The 26,897-nt window shown below is 36.1% G+C and overlaps 2 protein-coding genes across 9 annotated transcripts in view; one reads left to right on the forward strand and one right to left on the reverse strand.

Annotated features, from left to right (window-relative positions):
• Window positions 1–26,897, reverse strand: part of NBEAL1 (neurobeachin like 1) — a 164,650-nt gene that overhangs the window by 125,735 nt on the left and 12,018 nt on the right. For 7 of the 8 annotated variants that reach the window (XM_045855797.1, XM_045855829.1, XM_045855803.1 and 4 more), the window contains exons 3-4: window positions 11,669–11,760; window positions 6,529–6,690 (exon numbers count right to left, since the gene is read on the reverse strand). In XM_045855797.1, coding sequence (XP_045711753.1) covers window positions 6,529–6,690; window positions 11,669–11,760 — 254 coding nt within the window. Of the gene's footprint in view, window positions 1–6,528; window positions 6,691–11,668; window positions 11,761–14,324; window positions 14,397–26,897 lie in introns of those variants that run through there. The other variant, XM_045855817.1, reaches the window with a different exon arrangement.
• Window positions 8,186–8,511, forward strand: LOC123829895 (transcription factor BTF3-like). The gene has a single exon (XM_045855835.1). The coding sequence runs from the start codon at window positions 8,215–8,217 to the stop codon at window positions 8,509–8,511; it is 297 nt and encodes a 98-aa protein (XP_045711791.1). The 5' UTR covers window positions 8,186–8,214.

A 26,897-nucleotide genomic window follows, 5' to 3' on the forward strand; every position in this document is an offset into this window, starting at 1 on the left:
TGGTTATCAGCATGCTCAAGGAACTCATTGGGTACTTCAACAGCATAAAAAAGATCCAGTTAAAAATGAAGCTTATATTAAGTGAAATAATGAAAAATCTACAGGGAACCAACAGTGGAAGGGATGAAACCAAGAATCAAATCAACAACCTGGAACATAAGGAAGGAAAAAAAATATTCATCAGAACAGCAAGAAGAAAAAAAAGAATTAAAAAAAATGAGGATAGGCTTAAGGAGCCTCTGGTACATCTTCAAATGTATCAACATTCAAATCATAGGGGTGCCAGAGAGGAGGAAGAGCAAGAAATTGAAAATTTATTTGAAAAAATAATGAAAGAAAACTTCTCTAATTTGGTGAAGGAAATAGACAAATAAGTCCAGGAAGCATGGAGAGTCCCAAAAAAGATTGACCCAAAGAGGACCACACCAAAACACATCATAATGAAGATGCCAAAAGTTAATTAAAGAGAGAACCTTAACAGCAGCAAGAGAAAAGCAGAGTGTTATCTACAAAGGAGTTCCCAAAATAATGACAGCTGATTTCTCAAAGCAAATTTTGCAGGCAAGAAGGGATTGGCAAGAAGTATTCAAAGTGATGAAAAGCAAGGACATACAAACTAGATTACTCTATCCTGCAAAGCTACCATTTAGAATGGAAGGGTAAATAAAATGATTCCCAGACAAGGCAGAAGTAAAGGAGTTTATCATCGCCAAGCCATTATTATAGGAAATGTACAGGGACTTATCTAAGAAAAAGATCAAAACTATGAACATGAAAATGGCAATAAATTCACAACTATCAAAAACCAAATCTAAAAAACAAACTAAGCAAACACCAACAGGAACAGAATCATAGACATGGAGATCATTTGGAGGGTTATCGGCTGGGAGGAAAGGGGAAGAATGGGGAAAAAGGTTTAGGGATTAAGAAGCACAAATTGGTAGGTACAAACTAGATGGAGATGGATGATAAGAACAGTATAGGAAATGGAGAGGCCAAAGAACTTACATGCATGAGCCATGGACATGGACTAAGGAGGGGATTGCTGGAGGGAATAGGGGCACCATATGGAGAGAGACAAAGGGGGAAAAATTGGGACAACTGTTAACAGCACAATCAATAAAATATAGTTTAAAAAATAAAAAATAAGGCAGTAGGTTGATAATGCTTGGTAATTAATTAATATATGGCCCTCATTTTTATTCTATTTTTAATGACTGAGGTAAGACACAGAAAATGCTAACATTTCCTGTATCTAACATTACCACTCTTTTTCTTGGTATAAGAAAACAAACTCTTAATTTTCTGTTCTGAGACACTGTGACATTGAAAAATATCTTGTATCTTAAAATCCAGCATATGCTAAACAATCAGAAAAAACTGAATTAACAGATTTCTTAATATAAGAAGTCGGACGAGTACGACATCTTTGAGAGAGCAGAGTAAAGGACAGGTAAAATTCAAAGACAGTGCACAGGATCCCAGGAACATGGTGAAGTAGAAAGCACCAGGAATCTGTCTCCACATCTAGAAAACTGCACTTGCAGAATTGGTCTGCTATAACTATTTGGAACTCTAGAGTCTACTCAAGGTTCATAACATTCAGAGGAAGACTTGGACAGTAAATTGCAGTTAATGTTGGTTAATTTTGGTCAACTTTAGCTAACAGCAGAGGTAGTAATTACCCAGCCCCAACCCCGCCATGAGAGAGGCAACTATGCAAACATTCCTGGAACAACTTGCTAACAGCTTAAAAGAACCAGCATGGGCAAAAAGGACCTTATCCTCCAAATATCAGGGGTTTGTACTCTTTCATTGATTGCTGCTTTTTATCGCAGAGGTGCAGACAAAGGGGCGGGGCAGCCATTGTTGTTGCACCTTTGCCTACTGTTGCAAGTCCCTCTCCCTCTGCTGAAGTAAATTCCAGGGAAATTAAAGGGTCACCATGGAAACGATCTCAACATAATAAAAGCCATATATGAAAAATTCACAGCAAACATCATACTCAACGGTGAAGACTGAAAGTTTTTCCTCTAAGAACAGGAATAAGGCAAAGATGGTCACTTTTACCCCTTCTATTCAACATAGTTCTATTCAACCTAGAGCTTCCCCAGTAGGGAAGTTCTAGCCAAAACAATTAGGCAAAAAAAAGAAGGAAGAAAGGGAGGGAGGAAGTAAAAAGCATCCAAATTGGAAAGGAAGAAGTAAAATTATCTGTTTGCAAATTACATAATCATATTATAGGTAGAAAACTCTAAACACACACACACACACACACACACACACGCCCCCCAAAAACTATTAGAACTAGTAAGTGTAATCAGGACAACTGTAAAAGCATAATCAATAAAATATAGTTATCTGGTGAGGGAGAAAAGCCTCTGCAAGACTTCAACAATGGGAGAGTAGGACCAATCTTCCTTCTAAAAACAAGATGGACAAAACATTTTTTAAAAAATACATAGATTTAAAGGTATCAAAAAACTAACAAGGCAGTGAAAAATTACAATGCCAAGATGCTGAAAAAGTTAACCCATAAAGATAAGACACGGTATTTAGGTTTATTTTTGCCCCCATGATTTCCGCCTTTTCAGACAGAAGTAGATGACATAATGAAAAGCTGATGAGTGATTTTCAGAGTCCCACAGTGCTGAAAGAAGATTAATACTGGAATCCAGAACCCAAAAAGGATACTTTCTAAGACTTTGGTTTGAGATCCCAAAACAACACTCAAGAAGGGTGAATAAGAAAATGGACCAGCATTCATAGAGACTGAAGTCCAAATCTCAATCACTGACTGTACTGGGTGATCTGAGTGTTCCAAAAGCTAACACAAGTCATCTCTGAAGAGAGGTAGTATCATCTTAGGCCTGAAATTATCTCTACAGTTTTTCTAAAGTAATGCAAAGCACTTAGTCAAAAATAACTATTCAGCTCAGAAGGCAACACAAGTCTGAAGATCAAAATAAACAATACAGAAAAAGTTAAGCAAAACTCAAAAAAGTAAAAAAAAAAAACCCAAACAAAAAGGCCAGGCATAAAAGAATAAAATTTATTTAATCAATTCCATTTATATAAAGTTAAAAATCAGACAAAATTAATCCATAATATTAAATGTCAGAATAATAGTTAACTTTGGAGAGTGGTGAGGGGTAGCATTAAGAGAGGGCATAGAATGGGCTTCTGGGGTACCAGTGATGTCCTATTTTGTGACCTTGAGTGGTGATGAGTGTATTCAATTTATAATTTATTTAGCTGTACCTTTGTGATCTGACCACTGTATGCATGTTATATGTCAATAAGAAATAGTTCCATATCAAGGGTAAGAAGCTTAAAGCAGTTTGCCCTGACTTCAGGCAATAAGTGAATTTCTGTAATGAATTTAAAGACAATAATAAAACTGATGAAAAACAGTCTATTTTCTTTAGTATCACCAAGTGTCAGTGAATACCAGCTATTGAACATTAAATTTATCATCAGAGATTATCTCCTACCAAAAAAAAAATGTGTTGAAAATTCTAGTGCTTCCCCTCTATTACAAGAGCTAAATATATTAGATTTAAAACAGTTACTTATCTACAGGATTTTTTAATTCAATAATTGTACTAGGAACTAGGAGGGGTGAAAATGGGAGGGAGGTGCGGAGGGATGGGTGGGTGGACTGGGAAGGGAGTAAAGGACAGAAAACTGTACTTGAATAACTATTAAAGTAAAATTAAAAAAATAATAATTGTACTAGGTAGTTAACAGGAGAAAAGATAGCAAATCTACTATCACAGTGGCCAACATGTGTATTACCACCTGAGTAAATTCTTTTCCCTCAATCCTTATCATTTTTGTAGTGTTCTTCTCAATGTTAAAGACAAAAAAAAAAGCACAAAATCAGAAACATGCCTAAGGTTCTTAGAGAACCTAAATTAGGGGAGAAATGTTTTAACAATTTTTGCTTAACCTTTCTATGATCTCGGTAATCAAAGGCAAGGAACAATTAAGTAAAATGTAAATAATAAGTAAATTAAGTTTCTATAAATCTATTAATTACTATAAAATATTTATGAAATAAATAGTACATACAACAGGAAATGCCTTCAAACAAACAAATTTTTAAGAACAGACACACAGATCAATGCAACAAAATAGAGAGCACAGAAATAAATGTCTTTGTGGTCAACTGATATTTGACAAAGAAGGCAAGAGCATACAATGGAATAAAGACAGTCTCTTCAATAAATGCTGTTGGGAGAACTGGACTGGTACATGCAAAAAAAATGAAACCAGACCACCATCTTACACCATATACCAGAATAAACTCAAAATGGATAAAAGACTTAAATGTAAGTTGTGATACCATAAAAATCCTAGAGAAAAATATAGGTGGTAAAATTTCAGATATCTTGCATAGCAATATTTTTGCAAATACATCCTCTACTGCAAGGGGAATAAAATAAAAAATAAACAAATGGGACTACATCAAATTAAAAAGCTTCTGCATGGCTAAAGAAACCATCATCAAAATAAAAGGGAACTGACTGCATGAGACAACATATTTGCGGATGACACATTGGACAAGGGTTTAATCTCCAAAATATATATAGTTTCTATGACTCAACACCAGGAAAACAAACAATCCAATTAAAAAATGAGCAAAGAATATCAACAGACACTTCTCCAAAGGAGACATACAGAGGGCCCAAAGACATATGAAAGGATGCTCAACATCACTAGTTATCAGAGAGATGCAAATTAAAACCACAATGAGATATGACCTCACATCTGCCAAAATGGCTATCATTAATGGAACAACAAACAATAAGTGCTGGCAAGGACGTGGAGAAGAGAGAATTCTAGTGCACTGTTGGTGTGAATGCAGAATAATGCAGCCATTGTGGAAAACAGTATGGAATTTCCTGAAAAAACTGAAAATGGAACTGCCTTTTGACCCAGTGATTCCACTCCTGGGAATATATCCTAAGAATCCCGAAACACCAATTCAAAAGAATTTATGCACCTTTATGTCCATAGCAACGCTATTTAAAATAGCCAAGATTTGGAACAACCTAAGTGCCCATCAGTAGATGAGTATAAAAAAAAACTGCGGTACATCTATACGATGGAGTACTATGCAGCAAAAAGAAAGAATTCCCACCATTTGTGACAGCATGGATAGAAATGGAAACTATTATGCTAAGTGAAATAAGCCAGGCAGTGAAAGACAAACACCATATGATCTCACTTATAAGAGGAATCTAATGAACAAAATAAACTAATAAGCAAAACAGAACCAGAGACATGGAAACATAGAACAGACTGACACTGGCCAGAGAGGCAGGAGGAAGGGGATAATGGTGGAAAGAAGGGGAAGGGATCAAAGAACATGTATGAATGACCCATGGATATGGACAAGACGTGGGAACTGACTGTGAGAGTGGTGGGTGGGCTGGGCGGAGGAAGACAAATAGGGAAAAACTGGGACAACTGTAGTAGAACTGTGGTACATTTACACAATGACTACGCAGCAGAAAGAAAGAATTCCTACCTTTTGTGACAGCATGGATGGAACTGGAAACTATTATGCAGAGTGAAATAAGCCAGTTGGTGAAAGACAAACACCATATGATCTCATTTATAAGAGAAATCTAATGAACAAAATAAACTAATGAGCAAAACGAACCAAAGATATACAACCATGGAACAGACTGACAGTTCTCGGAGGGGAGTGGGGAGGCAGAGACTGACTGAAAGGTGAAGGGAGTAGTCAGAGAACATATATGAAGAACCCATGGACATGGACAACAATGTGGTGATTGACTATGGAAGTGGGGGGACAAGCTGAGTGGAGGGGGACAAAAGGGAGAAATTGGGACTATAATAGTATAAACAATAAAATATTTAAAAATAAAAATAAAAAAACAGATTTTTAAGAGATATGTGATGGCCCAACTCAACAGTTCTTAAATTCTAATATGCATATTAATTTGGAGTTTGTGAAAAATCAAAATGCCCAAGTGCTTTTGTATCAGAAATTCTGTAAGTAAGGATCAAGCTCTGTACTTCTATAGTTTCCCAGTTGTCACTTAGGCATATCAAAATTTAAGTACCACAGACCTAATTATTTATAAATCTGGAAAATACAAGCTGTAGAATAATTATACTTTCTTGGTACAATTGTAAAATAAAATATTAGAACAATGCATTTCAAAAATGACAACGCACAGTACTAAAAAATAATATGTCTACAGGTTAGTACCACACAGAAAATAGCAGTGCAATAAACTCTTGGTTAGGAAAACTCCTGTTGCTATCTTTACTCTAAAGCAATTTTTTAAAAATCTTGGCTGAATTTCTCTATAACTAGGCATAGAAACTAAAAGGCTTCCCAATATAACAACAAAAAACAAACCTACTGCAAAAGGTGCACTCATTCTTTAACACTCTGTATGGAAAAAATACCAGTAATAATCAATAAATGCATTACCATTTTGGTAATACTTACTTAAAACAAATAACTAGTTTATTTGTACCAGATACCTGCAAAGAATAATGAAGAATTTGACAAGCAAAACTGATAAGGCTTGCTGTTGTTCCTCTAACCCATCTGCCATTTTCTGAACACAGTGTAGTAGCTGGATCCTCAGAACCTGCAGGATATTGTCAGGAAGCAGAGATATTCCTGGAGGCACGTCATCTACCCTACAATATAAGGGGAACAAAATAAGAAGAGTGTTTAAATACAAGGAAGAAAATATCTTCCTTGTAATTCACATATTAGAGGAATTGTATATTCAGCTCAAATCCTAAAGAAGCTCTTTTATTCCAGATATTCTGTGCCTTCTTCTCTGCAAGACACCACCAGATGACAAGTGACACTTTAGAAGATTTTTAGAGAGAAGAGGTTAGTCTTACTTCAGAGGAGGCTTACTGAAAAGAGAAAAAGACAGAGAGGCTTTTTATATTTTAAATTTTGCTATTTTTAAAGAAAATTTTTAGAACATAAATTAGTTCATTTTCTATTTAAAAATGTAACATATCCATGTATGTCTGCATACCATTTCTAAAAAAAACCCCCAAAAACTAGCAAATAGAAATAGGTATTATTTAGTACCTATACTAAACAATATTCACCTACCTGTAGGTTACCCAAGCCATGTGATCAGAAGAGGAGAGAAGATAATCAGCAAAAGAAAAGCAAAAAGATAAAGAGGTAAATGTAAAATCTCAAGTATAAGAATCAACAGATTTTTTAAGTAATATTTCAATATTTTTCACAACTGGTTTCTGTTTAAGAAGACAATATTATTAGCCCTGGCCAGGCAGTTCAGCTGATTAGAGATTTGTCCTGATACGAAAAGGTTGTGGGTTCCATCCCTGGGCAGGGACCAACCAATGAATGCATGAATGGGTAGAACAGCAAATCAAGGTTTCTCTCTTTCTCCCTTCCTCTCTCTAAAAAATTAATAAATTTTTCAAAAACATTTTCAAAAGACTATATGTTCTTCAAGGGCAAAAACCAACATGAGATGTGACTGGCTCCTCTGTGTGTCTCTTAAAATAAAAAGTCCCTAGATTCTAAGTCATAAGACCTGCATACTAAATTCCACCTCTGTAACATGAAGCACTTCATTTAATCTCTAAAGTTCCCTAGTCTATAAAACTACAGTGTCATCTGCCTTATTTCACAGGGCTCTGAAACCAAAAAGTCAATGTGCATTTTCAGCTTTGAAATATGTAAAAAACTCCAAAACAAGTAACATATTTTCCGTATTTTGTATAATCACTAAAGCCTAAGAATCTTTCGTAAGTCACTTTTTTCCCTATCTCTATTCAGAAAAATGTCCAAATCCCAAAGGAGCACCCTAAAAATCTTCTACTGTTAAATAACAATTATACCTTGCAATTATCTACCAACAATGCTTAGTATAAAGTATTACTATTCTTACACTGAATAAAAGGCTACTCTGTTCACTGTGGACAGAAAAATTTAAAGCACATTACTAGTAATCACATAAAAATATATGATATTATTAGCTTCTCTGAATTACACTGCAATGTAAAGTGTTTTATAAAATAAACACATGACTTTAATTAAATTACACAGAAAATAAATCACAGGGTACATTACCAAGATTGTCAAATTCTATAACCATGGTACGAAAATACATGTTCCATTTTAGTGAAGTTAGGGTAAACAATATCTCTGGTATTGAAGAGGTAAATATGTTCACAAACCAAGGAACAGTGATCCACTTTAACAACCCTAAAGTTCAGGCATCTCTGGCAGCAAACCCTTTCACCATTACAGGCCACGCTGAGACAAAGCTGCTGACAGCAATGCTACCCAGCATCTTAAATCAGCTTCATGCAGACAGTCTGACTAGTTTAAAGAGACTCGCTGAGGCTCTGCCCAAACAATCTGTGCATGGAAAAGCACCACTTGCTACAGGAGAGGATGATGATGAAGTTCCAGACCTTGTGGAGAATTTTGATAAGGCTTCCAAGAATGAAGCAAACTAAATTGAGTCAACTTCTGAAGATAAACTTGCAGAAGTTACTGGGAGCTGCTGTTTTATATTATGACTGCTTTTACAAATTTTGTTTATGGATCTGATAAAATATAGATCTCTAATATTTTTAAGCCCTAGCCCCTTAGACACTGCAGCTCTTTTCAATTTTTGCTTCTACACAAATCATTTTTTTTTTGGCAGCTAATTAAGCTAAAGAAGCCCGGGAATAAAGTTTGAAACTAAAGTTAAAAAAATAATAATAGTATGTCTGAGCATAGCTTCACTTGTAGCTGTGGAATCTTTCATTCTCTCTTATTTATAGATGGTGCCAGAAAAGTCTCATTTTTACATATACTTTTTTCTTGCCTGAAAGCTAAAATAGAGGTGATCAGAATAACCAGAGTAACTTCAAAGTAATATACAAAGATTTAAACATAACTTATTTTCAAGATTAAGCTGAACTTTTCCTTCTCGATTTTTCAAAAACAAACAAGAAAGACAAAATCATGTTTCTTAATATTCAATCCTAGTTACTTAAAGGATTAGTCCCTTTTATCTTTAGGTGTCTCATTCTCTATCTGTACATGCTTTTTACCTTACTAGACAGAAAAAGAAATAGCTTCTAAAAGAGAAACTTATGCTTGAATTGTTTTCTAATCTCATTATAAAACTGGGGCTTGGTTAGAACATGATGTTTAGACAAAGTTAAAATTTTTAGCCATGTTCCTAATACGATGAGGATTTAAGAATACAGAAACATTTTCCCACCTCTAGGACTTTATTGCCCAAAATTCTACATTCCTTTTTGCTGAAATTTCCCACATCTGTTCCAGAAATCTGTTTCACTCCTCTGTTTGGCTACTGAATGTCTGTACTAAAGAGCTGATAATTGTCTCAATCTATCACAGAAAGAAGTCCAGCTTAAATTTCAAGGCTTTAAATTCTAGTAAAAACAATCCTTGCCTTGTGTTATAAATTCTCTAACTTGTAAATTCTATAAAGTCAGTTTACTTTAAATGATCACATGAGATTTTCTTATTTTTAAGGTTGACTAAATTAATTTCATACATCTTGGACATAGCATTTACTTGAAAAATTTAAAGTTTACTACTAGTAAAATCTAAATTTATCATTCAGTTTTCTGACAAAGACACAAAATACAATTTTAAATAAGCCAACAAAATCACAAATAAAGCAATGCTCCTGGCATGCTTTCACTTACTTTTAATACAGTAGTAGCAATATATGTTTACATAATGTTTTTAGAAATGATGCCCCCCCAAAGAAACATTAATAATGAAAAGATGGTAACAAGTGCCACTTAGTAAACCCCAACTATTTGAAGGCCCAAATCTTAACTCCATAAAAATCTCTTAGGCTCATCATTTGAAATGAGCTGTAAATTATTTAAGACATATTTCTAAAAACAAACTGTAATAATACTTTATGAGTAGAAAAGCAATAACATATAATCTTATTTTGAGTTAGAGACTTAATACTGTATAAACCTGTTACAAATACTCACAATCTAATGAAGAACTCTGAAACTGTATTTATAAATAAATACTGCTGCTTTTGGAGCATAAGCACATCCTTTCTTTAGTTTGATGCATTGGTTAAAAGTTCTACTAAGTTCTTTCTCTAAATTATTACAATCACCTCTGAACTGGGCTTCTTGCCTGCATTCTCAACCCTTTTCAATCCAACCTCCAAATGTCACCAAAGCAACTTTAAAAACAGCTTGATTATGATAGTCATGGACAGAAAAGTCTTTACTAGAGACTTCCAAAGAAAATCAAAGTTCATTAACAGTGTACACCTGGCACTTCACCATCTGGCCTCCCACTTGATTCTCAAGATTCAACTCATCTGTGCCTACCCTCTTACTGCCTGCCTCCATCCCCAAAGTGCAAATGCTTTCCTCCTCAAAGATTTCTAATTCTCCAGATAGTCTTTCTCATTCTTCATCAAACACCACCCATTTCTCCCTTCCCCCTCAACACATCTTTCTAAATGGGGTTTCTTTTGTAGCTAAAGTGTCTACTCATTTCTCCAGCTTTTTAACCCAGCCAACCTAACCTCTATTACCTGACCTACAAGTAGCAGATCTTGAAGATGGCTTGAGATACAACTTTATCTGAGAAGTGGATCTGGGAAGTGTGAGAGTTGGGAAATGGTGGTAGGAAGAAGAAGGGGAGAAAAGACTTGTATTTGCACTTTGCCATAAGATTTGAATTGTCCCCCATTTATTGATGTTCGAATCTAGCTTTTAAAAATATAAATACTTAACCTCCTCTCAGTTGCTCTTATAAGGCCCTACTCTACAGCCAGAAATAAATGTAAGTTTCAACTCAAATGCCTGTGGTATAATAAAGAAATTTTATGCAAATGAAGTGGCTCACGGTGGGCCCTTAGACAGTTCTGAGAGGAGCTAGCCGCATCTGAAAGACCTCTCTTCCCCTCTATTTTCCAGGAAAGAGAACTTGGTGATTGAGTTCAACCATACGGTCAATGAGGTAATTAATAAAGACTGAATAAAACTCTGGACACCCAAAGCTCAGAGAGTTTCCTTATTGGAACACACTGTTTACAGGGAGGGCAACATGCCCTGACTCCATAGGGACAGAGTATAGAAGCCCTGCATCAAAACCTTTCCAGGCCCTGTCCTCAATGAATCCTTTATGACAAAACCATAACCACAAGAACAGTGCTTTCAGTGAGTTCTGTGAGTTGTTCTAGTAAATCGCTGCACCTGAGGAAGTTGTGAGACCTCCCAAATTTATAGCTAGTTGGTAAGAAGTGTGCAAAGCTCCTAAGACTTGCAAACAGTGTTTGAAGTAAAGGTTGTCTAATGCAGTACTTTGCCCTTAAGTTGCAGATTCTGTCACTAACTCCACGTAGTGTCAGAACTGAAGTGAATTGCAGGCCATCTAGCTGCCAGGGGCTGACGAAAATGGAAAAGGGCCTTCCAGAAGCGAAGTCTAGTATCAGCAAAAAAAGACTGCTGTGTTCAATTAGTAATATCTACCCTGAGAGCATGGTTATATAATATAGAGTATCGTTGTGTGTCACATAACTGCTCTCCTTGTATATGTCACCAATGAAGTCTTTGTGCCAAAAATTAACAAACTCACCCAACAGTAAGATTATTAAGTGTTTCTACATACCTGGTAGGCAGCTTTTCAAAGTCAACATCTAAGAATTGTTCATAGCTGGAAACAAAATTGTCCAACCATAGTTTCAGGTAATCTGGATCTTTCTGAAATAAAAACATTTGTGTATTAAGGCTATCTGTGAGGGAAAAAAAAGTTTTTACTCCTATTAAGCAAATGTAAGTGGATAAATCTAAAGAAGAAATAAAGCCCTGGTCGGTGTGGCTCAGTGGACTGAGTGCCAGCCTGGGAACTGAACGGGTGCTGGTTTGATTCCCAGTCAGGGCACATGTCTGGGTTGTGGGCCAGGTCCCCAGTAGGGGGGGTGTGAGAGGCAACTAATCAATGTATCTCTCACACATCAATCTCTCCCTTTCTCGCTCTGTTCTCTCTCTCTAAATAAATAAATAAAATGTTTAAAAAAGAAGAAATAAAATGAAATTTCTAAGTGATACTCAGGAAGACATATGTTCTAAGCACAGTCAAACCTCCGTTCTGGAACAATTTGGTCCTTGACCAGGTTGTTCATTTAAAAACAAACAAAAAAAAAGGTTCAGTTGCCCTGACTGTTGTGGCTCAGCTGGTTGGGTGTCATCCTGTAAGGCTAAAGGTCACCGGTTGGATTCTGAGTCCGGGCACATCCCTGGGTTGCTGGTTGAGTCCTGGTTGGGGTGCACACAAGAGGCAACTGATGGATGTTTTTCTCTGTTTCTCCCTCCCTTCCCCTCTCTCTAAAATAAATCAATAACTTAAAAAAAAAGTCTCAGTTGTCTAACAAACTTCAGGTCTCATTTCTCTACCTGACAACCCTCTCATGCTTATACCTGTATGGTCAGTCATGCATCTTTCATGTAACAAACAAAGGAGATTCTGTTTTTGAACAAATTGGTTCTCCAACAGTTTTCTGGAACAAATTAAGTTAGAGAATGAAGGTTCCACTGTATAGTGAACCCACAAATGGCTTTGCGCATCCCTCACATGAAGAGTTCCAGTCTTAATATTCCATAAGACTTAAAAATTTGCCCTCCTCGCTCTCTGTTACCTTATCCATTATTACCCATACTACATTGGCTTGCTGGCTGTTACAGGGACATGCCAGCCATGCCCCAACCTTAAGGCCTTTGTAATGGCTGTTTTCTCTCCCGAGAACACTCTTCCCTCAGGTAGCTGAATGGCTAACTCCCTCATTTTCTTCAAGTCACTCTTTAAATGACATTTTCTTTTTTTTTTTTTTGAAGTGGTTTTATTTTTTTTTGGTTTTCGTATGTGGCTTTTTAAAAATATTTTATTTATTTATTTATTTTTAGAGAGGGAAGGGAGAAAGAGAGAGAGAGAGAAACATCAATGTGCAGTTGCTGGGGGCCGTGGCCTGCAACCCAGGCATATGCCCTTACTGGGAATCGAACCTGCGACACTTTGGTTCGCAGCCCGCGCTCATAAATGACACTTTCAATGAAACCTAATTCTACCACCCTTTCTTAAAATTGCAAACCTTTTAAAAATTTTTAAAGACTTTATCTATTTTTAGAGAGTGGAAGGGAGGGAAAAAAGAGGGAGAGAAACGTCAATGTGTGGTTGCCTCTCACATACCCCCAACTGGGGGACCTGGCCTACAACCCAGGCATGTGCCCTGACTGGGAATCAAACCAGCAACCCTTTGGTTCTCAGGTCAGCCCTCGATGCACTGAGCCACACCAGCCAGGGCAAATTGCAAACCTTCTTACTCACCTTTACCTTGCCCCATCTGTTGCCCCCACTTCATGTTTCTTTCTCACCTTCTAACATACTCTGTAATTTACTTATTTGTTAATTTGTCTGTCATTTCCCATAAAATGGAGGTTTCACAGTGTAGGGCCTATCTAGAGCTCACCATGACTGACCTCTTTTGTTTATTAACAGATACCAAGTACCTAAATAGCGCCTAGCACTGACCAGGTACTCAATAAATACTTTGTTAAATGAATTGAGAAATATAAAATGCACAAGTAAAATCAAATAGAAAATGTATCATTAACCTAAACATAAAAATGAAAACTAAAATCATCTAAAAGAAAATAAGAGAATATTTTTGTAACCTTGGGGTAGACAAAAAATTTTTATCTGGGACCCAAAATCACAAACCATAAAAAAAAAAATTATAATGGTTTTAATCATACTTAAAAAACTTTCACTCATCAAAAGACATCATTAAGAAAAATGAAAGACCACCCTGGCGTGTGTGGCTCAGTGGACTGAGTGTGGGCCTGCAAACCAAAGGGTCACTGTTCCAGTTCCCAGTCAGGGCATATGCCTGGGTTGCAGGCCAGGTCCCCAGCAGGGGGCATGCAAGAGGCAACCACACACTGATGTTTCTCTCCCTCTCTTCCTCCTTCCCTTCCCCCCCACTAAAAATAAATAAATCTTAAAAAAAAAAGAAAATTAAAAGGCCATATATCAGCTGAAAATATTCTCAGTACATATATCTGACAAAGAACTTACATCAAGAATTTACAAACCAGTAATTCAATTTAAAATGGGCAAAAAACTTAAAACACTTTACAAAAGGGGATACAGAAACAGCTAAATAGTTCACAAAAGCATGTTCAACATCATTAGTTATTCAGGGAAATGCAAACTGAAATCAAATAAAGCATCATTTATTAACTACTAGAATGGCTAAAATTAGACTAACCATATCAAGTATAAGTAAAGACGTAGAGATACTGGAACTCACACTTCTGGTGGGAGTATAAAATAGTATAATCACTTGGAAAATAACTTGGCATTTACAATTACCACATGGCCTATCCATTTTCTCCTGGGAGAAGTGAAAACATATCCACAAAAACACTTGTAAAAAATGTTCATAGAATGTTAAACTTGAAACCATAAAAATCCTAGAAGAAAACATAGGCATTAAAATCTCAGACATTTCTCATAACAACATTTTTTCCACATTATCACCTTGAGCAAGGGAAACAAAAGAAAAAATAAATGGGACTACATCAAACTAAAAAGGTTTTGCACAGCAAAGAAGACCATCAACAAAATAGAAAGACAACCCACTGAATGGGAGAACATGTTCACTGATAACATCTGATAAGCGGGTAATATCCAAAATTTATAAAAAACATACAACTCAACACCAAAAAAAAGAATCCAATTAAAAAATGGGCAAAGGACCCAAAAAGACACTGCTCTGAAGAGGACACAGAGATGGCCAACAGACATATGAAAAGATGTCCTTAATCATTAAAGAAATGCAAATTAAAACCACAGTGAGATATCACCTCACACCTGTCAGAATGGCTATCATCAACAATCAACACACAGCAAGCACAAAGGAGGATGTGGAGAAAGGGAGCCCTTTCACACTGTTGATAGGAATGCAGATTGGTGCAGCCACTGTAGAAAGCAGTATGCAGTTAACTCAAAAAATTAAAAATGGAATTGCTAAAATACAATGATTCCACATCTGGGAATATATCCAAATATGGAATTCTGATTTGAAAGGTTATGTGCACACCTATGTTCACTGCAGCATTATTTACAATAGCCAAGATTTGGAAGCAGCCCAAGTATCCATCAGTAGATGAGAGGATTAAAAAGCTGTGATACATTTACACAATGGAATACCATTCAACAGTAAAAAAGAAGGAAATCTTACCCTTTGCGATAGCATGGATGAACCTTATCTAAGTGAAATAAGCCAGTCAGAGAAAGACAAGTACCATATGATTTCACTCATATGTGGAATATGATGAAAAAAATAAAATAAACAAACAAAACAAACAGACTCATAAAAGAAAAGACTGACAGCCATCAGAGGCAAGGATGGTTATTGGGAACTGCCCTGCCTGGTTTCAGAAGCTGTAACCCCCCCATGGTTAAGGCTGAGTGGGCAACCTTCGGACCATAAGCCACTAAGGAGACAAAGCTTGTCTCCCTGGTAGGGGCGCCGCTTCTGTTCCTTTTACTTCACCCTGCCTGGCTCCCAATGCTTGATTGGTTAGCCAATGACGGGTAAGATTCCCCACGGGGGCAATGACCTAAGACAGGCACAATCACATGAAGGCCCTCAGGGAAGGCCATGGGGAGCTATGGAGAATGGGGGTGATGGATCCTCGCCCCTCAGCTTTGACATAGCCTGAGTCCTCATTCTGTCTGCAAGAAGCCTCCTAATCTCTTAGCTGCCTTACTTCCCCCGCCTGACTTAAGCCTGAAACAATGACAGAGGGCGGTGCAGCCATGTGCTGATAAGGGCGGGATCCCTGGGGTGATCAGGCCTAAGAAAGAATACATAAACTCCTGTAAAACCTGCTTTGCTAAGAATGCTCTCAATTAAATGATAAGGGTCCAAACAGGAAATGGGTTTGTTTCCCAAAGTTTTGTAGCCCTTTAGCTAACAGACCCTAACTCAGAATAGGCCCTCAGAGTTCTTTGCATGTTATTAGTTGTTTGATCCTTACTGCCTAACAATGATTAATGAGCTTTACCTGTATTCCTGGGCAAAATGAACCCAATAAAAGCCCATTGAAGAAAAGGCTCTTGGCCCTTCTCCTTTGAGAGATCGGCCACCTTTCCCCCCTAAGCAAATCATGTCTTGGTAGACTTATTCTCATCCATGGCAGCCAGGGGGGGCCCTGCAGGCGGAGCGCCTCAACAGAGGGTTATGGGATAGGTGAACAAGTGAAGGGAAAAAAAATGAAGACACAGACGACAGTATGATGATTATCAGAGAGAAATGGGGCTGGGAGGAGGTAGAAGAAGGTATGTGGGGGATAAGTGGTGAGGGGAAGAGATCTGAAGTACTGAACACAAAATACAGTATACAGATGTTTTATTATAGAACTATACACCTGAAACCTATATAATTTTATTAACCAACACTACCCCAATAAATTCAGTAAGAAAAAAAAATACAGTATTTTAAAAAATGTTCATAGAATTATTTTTAATAGCCCAAAGCTATAAAAACCCCCACAAATCCATCAACAGGTTAAATGATAAAAATTGTGCTATATTCACACAGTGCAATGCTATTCCCTAATAATGAATGAAGTACTGATACAACAAAAAGAAATTTTAAAAACATGTTCAGCAAAAGATGGCAGGCATTCAAGTATGTACACTGTATAATTTCATTTATACAAAGTTTTAGCCTGGCTGGTGTGGCTCAGTGGGTTTAGCACTGGCCTGTGAACCTAAGGGTTGCCAGTTTCATTATCAGTCAGGGCACATGCCTGGGTTGCAGGGCCAGGTCCCTACTGGGAGCTACATGAGAGGCAACCACACATTGATGCTTCTCTCCCTCTCTTTCTCCCTCCCTTCCCCTCTCTCTAAAAAAATAAATAAAATATTTTTTAAAAAGTTCTAAAGCAGGGTTTACAGAAATTAGACCACTGGCTGTCTTTCAGAACACTAAAAAGAGACACAAAAGGGTACTTTCCTCAATGACTGAAATTTTCTATTTTTTTTATTAGGATAGTAGCTATATTAATGTGTGCTTGTATCAAAACTCATCAAATCTGACACTTATAATCTGTGTATTTGTGGTAAGTTATATCTCAAAACTGATTTGAAAAAAATAATTCATCAGAAAAATGTCTATTTAAATATAACTACATCATTAAAAATGATGTTCAAATTTGTTTCCTTCACCTCCTGAACATTTCTTTATTCGATTTCAAAATGATAGTCAGGAGCCATTAGTTACTTAGTCATTAGTTATTTCCCCAAAATAAAAGCATTACATTACAAATCTGAATTCCCAAAAGAATGTTCTCAGAATATGCAGACTGCTGACCTTTTGTGTATTTGTTTTTCTATTAATATTCTGTTCCAAAATCAGATCATAAATTGCCACTATCTACATCATCACTGAGAAATAAGATGGAAACGTTTCAGAAAAAGAACTCATGAGAAATTTTCTCAAGGATTTCATTACTTGTTTTTCATTTCCAACTAGCATGTCCTTCATTCATTCGTTCATTCATTTATCCATTCAAGATAGGGCTCCAGAAATGCAAGTAGCTGGAGTTTTCCTTATCACTGTTCCTTTTCAATAAAGCAGAGGAGTCTCTCTTAGTAAAAGTTAGAAACAAAATAGTCCCATAATGCCATAAAGAATTAATGCATTTCTCCCTCATAGTTTATTTAGGAACTCTACAGTATCTGGTTCAAAGTCTAAAGGTCAGAACTACCAAGTGTTTAACAAGTACAGAGTTCTACGAAGTTGACCAACTATAAGGAAAGAAATGGTACTTAAATTTGTAAATGTTTCATTTAGTGATAAGTAAAGCAGTTACTTTTTTTAGTTTTTTGAGCGTCTGCTAAGTACTAGAGCAACATTAAAGTATATATACATATATGTATATATATCATCCAATTTATTTCTTACAACCATCCAGGTTTCATTTCCCCCATTTTAAAAGTCAGAATAGGGAAGTTCTAAGGATATGCAACTTGTCCACAGTCACACAGTTAATAATCAACAGTACTAATTTTAACATGAAAGGCCATGTGAATCCAACTATACTGCACTACCCTGTCTTTGAACCATGAACAGGAACAAAATGGAGTTCAGTGGGTAAAAAGAGAAGAATTTAATCAGAATCAATAAACTCGAAGCCAAAAACAATTTAACACAAAAATCATCCACATTCCACACAGCCTGAGTAAAGCCTTTGAGGATCTATACTTTACTGCCAAAGGCATAAAAAGAAAGATCTCCACACACCCAGAAACATTAAGTGAATCTCAAGCTTGTTCACTTTCATGGTTAAGAGGAGTCTGGTATATTGAAAACACCACAGGATCTATCTCCGCAAGTGTACAATATTAATTAACACAACACATAAATTTAATACATACTGCAGGAGCACTGGGGCCAAATTATGTGGGCCCTAAAACACTGCTCTGTCACTTTCTTGAACAAGTAGCCCTATAATCGATTGCACATCAGTTTCTTCCTCTGCAAGAATGAGGATAACAATAGTACCTTTCTTTACAGGACTAGTGTGAAAATTAAGTCACCTGAAATGCATCAAAGACGTAGAACATAATGCCTAGCACACAGTATATGCTCAGTAAGTATTAATTAGTATTATTTGTATAACCTACTATGTGCCAAAATTAGGAAGCTCCCACAAAACAAAAATGTTCCATGCTACGCATAAGCACATTTAAATATTTCATGATCCCATTTGCCACATGACTTTAATTGTACCCTTTTCCTTTTAAATCTCTTTGCATTTACTATCTCTGCCACTCTGTTTTTCATCTGTAAAATGAAGACAGTATTTCCTATCTCATAGGGCTAAGAGCACTACATGATATAAATAATAAATTTAAGGCCTGACATTTAGCAAATGCTCAAAAGATGTTGGCTACCATTATTAAGATAAAGACTCTGTTATTAAATTGGTCATGGTCCAGTATAATAAAATAAGCAATTATGGAATTACAAAATCAACTTTACTGATTTTGCACTCAAATTTTCATCCAATCATCTGCCATTGTATAAGATAAATACACTCTTTCATTTGAGCTGTTACGTAGCTTCCTACTGGTCTCAGTAGCTTCAATTTCTTCCACCTATACATAGCTACTAATGGGATTTGTTAAATTAAAATGTAATTATCTCATCTCTCCTGTTCAAATACCTGCAATGACTCCCCATTACCATAAAATGAAATCCAACACTTAGAGATGTGCTGTCCAATATGGTGACCACTGGTCAAATGTGGTTATTTAAATTACATTAAAGCACAAGAGGCTTTTATCTTCTCAGAACATCCATTCCCCTGCAGGGAGGCCTTAGCGGGTAATGGAATTAAAGAATCCACACAATTTCACTAGTTCTTAACAGTAGTTACAGGTAAAAATAGGGGAAACACCTTACTTCCTCTACAATATTTGGGCTCTAGTATTTCTTAAAGTTTTAGAACTATGAGCTTTTACAAAACATACATATTTCAACCATAAGTTGGGCAGCTCCCAACTTACATGAGTTGGATTTTAAAAGGTCATTTAAGTGAGTTATACAGAGTAGGGCAAAGTAGCTTTGTAGTTGTTCATATGGAAAATAATTTAACAGTGAATAAATAATAATACAAAAATAAACTTTCACATACAATTGTAAACCAACTTTTGCCCCACCCTGTATTCATAATGTATTTTCTAACATTCTACCAAAAGAAGATAAATGTCCCCCATAGAAATTATTATTAGTGGCGATTAGTCTCTAAGGCTAGCCCTCAAGCTTTTCTGATAGAACCTAGTTACTTAAAAAAAAAACATTTAATAAGTATATGCCAAGGACAGTGCCAGACTCTCTGGATATGAGGAAAAATAAAACAATCTTACGTAGTTATACCTTAATTAAAAAAAAACCACACACACACATAACCTTGCTTCAAAGCGTCCTTTTCTTCCATAGAAAAGATAGGCATAAGATTGTAACTTGGTGTAGCTACTATAGAAGACAGTATGGAAGTTCCTCAAAATTTAAAAATAAAACTACCACATGACTGAGTGATTCCACTTCTTAGCAATTATCTGAAGAAATCCAAAACACTAATTCAAAAGGATATACACACCCCTGTGTTCCCCCCATGTTCACTTCAGCATTACTTACAAGAGCCAGTTATTAAAACCCTCATGGGAGTGTAAAGTATAGCATCAGGAGTACAGTTAATAACATTGCAATTACTATGAATGGTGACATATGGGTATTAGGCTTATCAGATTGGTCATTTATATAAATGTCTAGTCACTATGCTATATACCTAAATTAATATAATATTGGAGGTCCATAACCACAATTGAACAATACATTTTTAAGAGGCATAAACAAATAAATGCAAAACAGCACGAGAAGTAAAACAGTGTGACTAGTTTTAAAACAATACAAAGAAGGGAGTTAATCAGTCAAGGTAGGAGGTAGCTGAGTAGCAGAAGCACTCAAAAGTTTTCATAGATTATAAGTGGATATTTTCAAGGAGGGAGGAGAGAAGAAAGGAATTCCAGACAGAGAGACAACAGCAAGGTATGTTCAAAGATATACAACATCTGGTATTGTTCCACTGTGGAAACGACAGAAAGCAGCGGAACAGATATTTTTTTAAAAGATTTTATTTATTTAGACTCTTGGGACTTCTGGCCAAGACGGAGGCGTAGGTAGATACCCTGCCTCCTCACACAACCAAAGGAAGGACAACAACAAATTTAAAAACAAAAAACAACCACAACTGACAGAAAATTGAACTGTATGGAAGTCCAACAATCAAGGAGTTAAAGAAGACACATCCATCCAGACCAGCAGGAGGGGCAGAGATGGGCAGCCAGGGCAGAGAGGACTCAGACCAAGGTAGCAGCTGGAGGACTGGGTGGTTCCACATCTGCGTGCAGATATACCAGAAGGAACAACTGGGAAGAGAGACAGACCATGCAACCCAGGGTTCCAGTGCAGGAAAATAAAGCCTCAAAACATGACTGAAAAAACCTGTGAGTGTTGCGGTGTGGGAGTAATTCCCAGCCTCACAGGAAAGTTCACTGGACAGACCCACAGGGTCCTAGACTATACACAAACCCACCCACCCAGGATTCAGCACCAGAAGAGTTCAGTTTGTTTGTGAGCCCTTAAGCTTGTGAGCAAGTGGCATTGTTCCCTCTCAGACCTCTCCTCCACATACAGCGCCACAAAGCAGGCATGTGGGTTGCCCTGCCCTGGTGAACACCTAAGGCTCTGCTCCTTACAATGTAACAGGTACACCAAGACAAAAAAATATGGCCTAAATGAAAAAACAGATGAAAGCTCTAGAAAAAATACAACTAAGCAATGAAGAGAGAGCGAACCTATCAGATGCATAGTTCAAAACACTGGAAATCAGGATACTCATAGAAAAGGTTGAGTATGGTCACAAAATAGAAGATGTGAAGGCTATGAAAAGCAAAATAAAGGAATAGGCACAGGGAACCAACAGTGATGGGAAGGAAACCGGGACTCAAATCAAGATTTGGAACAGAAGAAAGAAATAAACGCTCAACCAGAACAGAATGAAGAAACAAGAATTCAAAAAAATGAGGAGAGGCTTAGGAACCTCCAGGGCATCTTTAAACGTTCCAACATCCAAATCATAGAAATGCCAGAGGAGAAAGGAAGAGCAAGAAATTAAAAACTTATTAAAATAATGCAGGAGAACTTCCCTAATCTGGCAAAGGAGATAGACTTCCAAGAAGTTTAGGAAGCTCAGAAAGGCCCAAGTAAGTTAGACCCAAGGAAGCACACACCAAGGCACATCATAATTACATTACCCAAGATTAAAGATAAGGAGAGAATCTTAAAAGTAGCAAGAGGAAAGGAGACAGTTACTTCAAAGGAGTTCCCATTAAACTATCAGCTGATTTCTCCAAAGAGACCTTACAGGCAAGAAGGAGCTGGAAAGAAGTATTCAAAGTCATGAAAGGCAAGGGCCAACATCCAAGATTACTCTATCCAGCAATGCTATCATTTAGAATGGAAGGGCAGATAAAGTGCTTCTCCGATAATGTCAAGTTCAAGGAGTCCATCATCACCAAGCCTGTATTATATAAAATGTTAAAGCAACTTTTCTAAGAAACAGAATATGATAAAAAAATATGAACACTAAAATGACAACAAACAACTATCAACAATCAAACCTAAAAAAAAAAAGAAAAGAAAAACTAAGCAAATAACTAGAACAGAACACAATCACAGAAATGCAGATCACATTGAGAGTTATCAGTGGGGAGGTGGAAGGGAGAGAACTGGGGGAAAAGTACAGGGAATAAGAAGCATAAATGGTGGGTACAAAATAGACAAAGGGAGGTTAAGAACAGTATAGGAAATTTAGAAGTCAAAGAACTTATACATACAACTCATGGACATGAAACTAAGGAGGAAATGCAGGTGGGGAGGTGGGGTGCAGAGCACAGGGGAATAAAGGGGGGGGGAATGGGACAACTGTAATATCATAATCAATAAAATATATTAAAAAATAAAGATTTTATTTATTTTTTTTTAATTTTAATTGTTGCAGTACAATTTTCTATCTTTTACTCCCATACCAACCCACCCACCCAGCCTATTTATTTATTTTTAGAGAGGGGAAGGGAGGGAAAAAGAGAGGGAGAGAAACATCATGTATGGTTGCCTCTCAAGCAACTCCTTGGGGACCTGGCCCTCAACCCAGGCATGTGACCTGACTGGGAATGCCCATCCTGTGAGCCACACCAGTCAGGGCTGATTTGAAAGTTTTAAAAATGAAAAGATGGCTGTGATTAATCAAGTTTGAATCACCCTTATTAAACAAAGTTAAATGAGATTTTTAATAATATATTATATTTAAGATGAAATATGCCTTGTGGGTGGCATTAGAAGGGATGGGCATACATGAATTTTCCAAAGTATAACCACAAACCTTATCTTCCTGACTCAATTTCATTAGTTTTATCAAAGAACCAACTTTTTATTTGTTGATGCTTTCCAGATGTTCATTATTCCATTGAGTTCTACTCTTTCTGAAAGCATTTTATTAAACAAAATTTAAAACATACATAAAAGTACAGAGAATGGTATAATGACTCAGCTCCAACAATAATCAAATCACACATAATCAATATTCTTTCACATATATCCCCATTCTCAACTGGGATATCATATCATTTCATCCACAGATATTTCAATATATATCCCTATAGGTATCTTTTAAAATATGACAATATTATCACATCTAAAAAAAAATGAGCAGTTTCTTAATTATCAGTGTTCACACTTTCCTGATTCACTTGTAAATGCCTTTAGTAAGATCAGGTCCCAACTAAAGTCCATAAATGACAATTGGTTGATATATCCTTTAAGTCTTTTTAAAGCTATTACATTTCTTTTTTCGCCCTAAACTATGTGTTGAAGACACTATGTCATTTGCGGTGTGGTATTTCTCATATCGGGGACTTTGCTGACTGCATATCCTTACATCACTTAATATGTCCCTCAACCTTCTGTATTTCCTATGAATTAGTAGATCTAGAGGCTGTAAGATTTAGGTTCTTTTCGCAAAAAATAGTACATAGGTATTGTTATATAGGTCCTTCAAAAGGTATATATCTGGTTACCTCTTTTGTGATATTAGAAGCTATTGATCACTATTTCCTAGATCCATGATTTTGATTTTCTCTAATAAACCTTATAATGTCCTAATGATACCACCATGACTACTAGAAAGATCTGCAGAGAAAAGGAATATTAATTTACTCTCAATCCTACTCCCAGATTCTCAAAATTATATCTAGATACAGATTGTGTTTATGCCATTTACCCCAAAATGTTATATAATGGATGATTTATCAATATTAAACATATTCCTCATTATGTCAACTTTCTTATATATTTCCCGCAACAACTGAAAAATAAACATGATAAATTTAAGGATTTTCACATTAGCGGAAAAAAAAAAACTCATACATTTCCTTTACTTTCTTTGGGTTTGTTCTTTTAGTCTTCTTGAAATGGATATATTAATAACCTATTCCTGCAAACAAATTAAACTAACTAAAATTAAAGAGCTTAAACAACAATTATCTTACAGTTTTTTAGGGTCAGGAATTCAAAAGCAGCTTAGATGCGTGGTCCTGGCTCACAATTTCTCATGAGCTAATAATGAAGATGTCAACTAAGGCTGCAGTCATAGCAAAGCCTGATTTGCCTGGAGGAACGACTTTCAACTTCATTCACATGGTAGTTGGCAAGGTTTCACTTCTTCACAACATGGGCTCCACAGTGCTGCTCACAACGTAGCAGCTGGCTTCCCCCAGAGCAAATGATCCAAGGTTAAAAGAGGAGTAACTGAGATGAAAATAAGTGTCTCTTCTTATTTTGGAAATGACATACCATCACTTTTGCCAAATTCTATTGGTCACAGACAAGCCCTGGTACAATGTGAATACCAGGAGGTAGGGATCTTGAAGGCTGGCTACTACAAATGACTAGTTCATTAATAATTTTTAGTCTTTTTTCTCACTTAAAGCCATTTTCACAAGTAATTCTATAGCTGACCCCTCAAGTTCTAAAAATGCATACTTTTATCATTCAGTTCCAAAAAATTTCTAATTTTCTTTTATTACTTACACTTAAATAAAAGGTTTATTTAAAAGTGTATTTCATGGTTTCCAAACATTTTAAAACATCTTTTACTGCAAATTTCTTCTTTAACTACATACTTATCAGAAAACATACTCTATTATTTCAATCATTTGAAGTTTGTTAAACCTTGCCTTAAAGGTCTGTTACATCATCATTTTTGTAACTTTATGTGTACTTGAATGTATGTTGGGTATGGTGGTCTACATAAATGCCTTACATTAAATTTGTCAATCCTGTTGTTTAAATATTCTATATATTTACTGAGTTTGTCTATTCACTCTATCAATTCTTGAGAAAAGTGCATTTCTTAAAAACTACTAAAACATGTTAAATTTTTTATAAACCGACTAAGATTATGTTCATTTCTCTGTAGTTTTGTCAATGCTTGCTTTATTTTCTGATTGTTACTATGTACACACAAATTTAAAACTGTTATATTTTCCTGGTGAATTAAACTATTTTTGTTTTGCTGAAAATGGCTTAATTTCATTTTTCTCTTTTAAAAGAATTTCACTTGGTCAGAAATTACAGACTGGTGAATTTCTTCTTTAAAGATGTCAATCCAGCCCTGGCTGGCGTAGCTCAGTGGATGGAGCGCGGGCTGGGAACCAAAGCGTCCCAGGTTCGATTCCCAGTCAGGGTACATGCCTGGGTTGCAGGCCATAACCCCCAGCAACCGCACATTGATGTTTCTCTTTCTCTCTCTCTCTAAAAATAAATAAATAAAATCTTAAAAAAAAAACACAAAGTGTATGTTAAATTAAAAAAAAAAAAAAAGATGTCAATCCATTATCTTTTCCCTTTCATCATTATTACTGAAAGGTTGGCTATTAATCTGACATCCATTGGAAGACACTTTTTTCTCCTCTGGCAGCTTTTAAGATTTTTCACTCTCTCTTTGGTTTTCAGCAAAAAACACTACTGTTTTACAATGTGTCTTATTATGGAATTTTATTTATTGTTCTTGAGATTCACTGGACTTTTATCACCCTGGAATGCTCCCTCTATTCTCTCTTCAAACATTAACCTTTGTTTCCTTTTTTCCTCTCCACTCCAGTCCAATAAAACATTTGTTAAACCTTTTCACACTATTCTCCATATCTCTTAACCTGCCTTCAATGTTTTCCATCTCTTTGACTTTCTAGGATATCTTTTAAGAATTCTTGTGATCTCTCATCCAATTCTCATTGTCTGATATGATTTTCAATTATCACTATTGGATTATTTTCTATTTCTAGACATTTTATTTCTTTTAAAAACTGCCAGGTCACTTTTATATAATATTTACCTGATTCTAAGATATGTGTTTTTACATTTAGGCATCTTAGAAATTAAAATGCAGCTTTCAACTGCTCTCAGAGAGGCTGCTGTTATGACATACTTGTCACTGCCTGTGCAAATTTGGTAATAGGTGTTACTATGTTCTTTTGCTGGATTTACATGCAGAGTTGGTTCTACAACATATTGAGTTCAATTGCTCTTCAAAATGTCTTAAATTACACTATGATTAGGCAATATAATGAAGTTACTGTATATATATATAAAGGCATGAAAACAGAGCAGCAGTGTATAATGACATTAATGATGCAAATATTCATTATTGCAGAAATGATACAACTTCTTGCAAAGGAACAGCTAAGTGCTTTATAAATTTGAGAATGAGATACCCTCAAATAGATTAATCTCAAATTCAGACAGAAAGAAATTATCTACCACACGCCAATCAATGCATATGAAGACAAGAGAATCTGCCAAATTCCTTGCAAAGGTAAAAGAAAATTCAGAACAATGAGAGTATGGTATGGTCAATTCATACATCATGAATTAAGGCATTAAGGTGCAATTTGAAAAAATATTTGAGAAGAGAGGACTCCCGTTCAAGATGGAGGCGTAGGTACAAATAGCTTGCCTCCTCACACAACCACTGCAAAATTATAGCTAAACTACAGAACAAATATCACTCAGGACCGTCAGAAAATCGAGCTGCATGGAAGTCAGACAACTAAGGAATTAAAGAAACCACATTCAGCTCTGGCTGTTGTTGTTCAGTGGATTGAGTGCCACACTGAAAACCAAAGGGTCACCAGTTTGATTCCCAGT

Source organism: Phyllostomus hastatus, unplaced genomic scaffold, assembly GCF_019186645.2.
Source record: "Phyllostomus hastatus isolate PE091 unplaced genomic scaffold, TTU_PhHast_1.1 phas_contig_137, whole genome shotgun sequence".
Taxonomy (NCBI): Eukaryota; Metazoa; Chordata; class Mammalia; order Chiroptera; family Phyllostomidae; genus Phyllostomus; species Phyllostomus hastatus.

What these genes read in the sequence shown, in the direction of transcription:
- LOC123829895 (XM_045855835.1), top strand. Translation starts at nt 8,215, where the DNA reads ATGTTCACAAACCAAGGAACAGTGATCCACTTTAACAACCCTAAAGTT.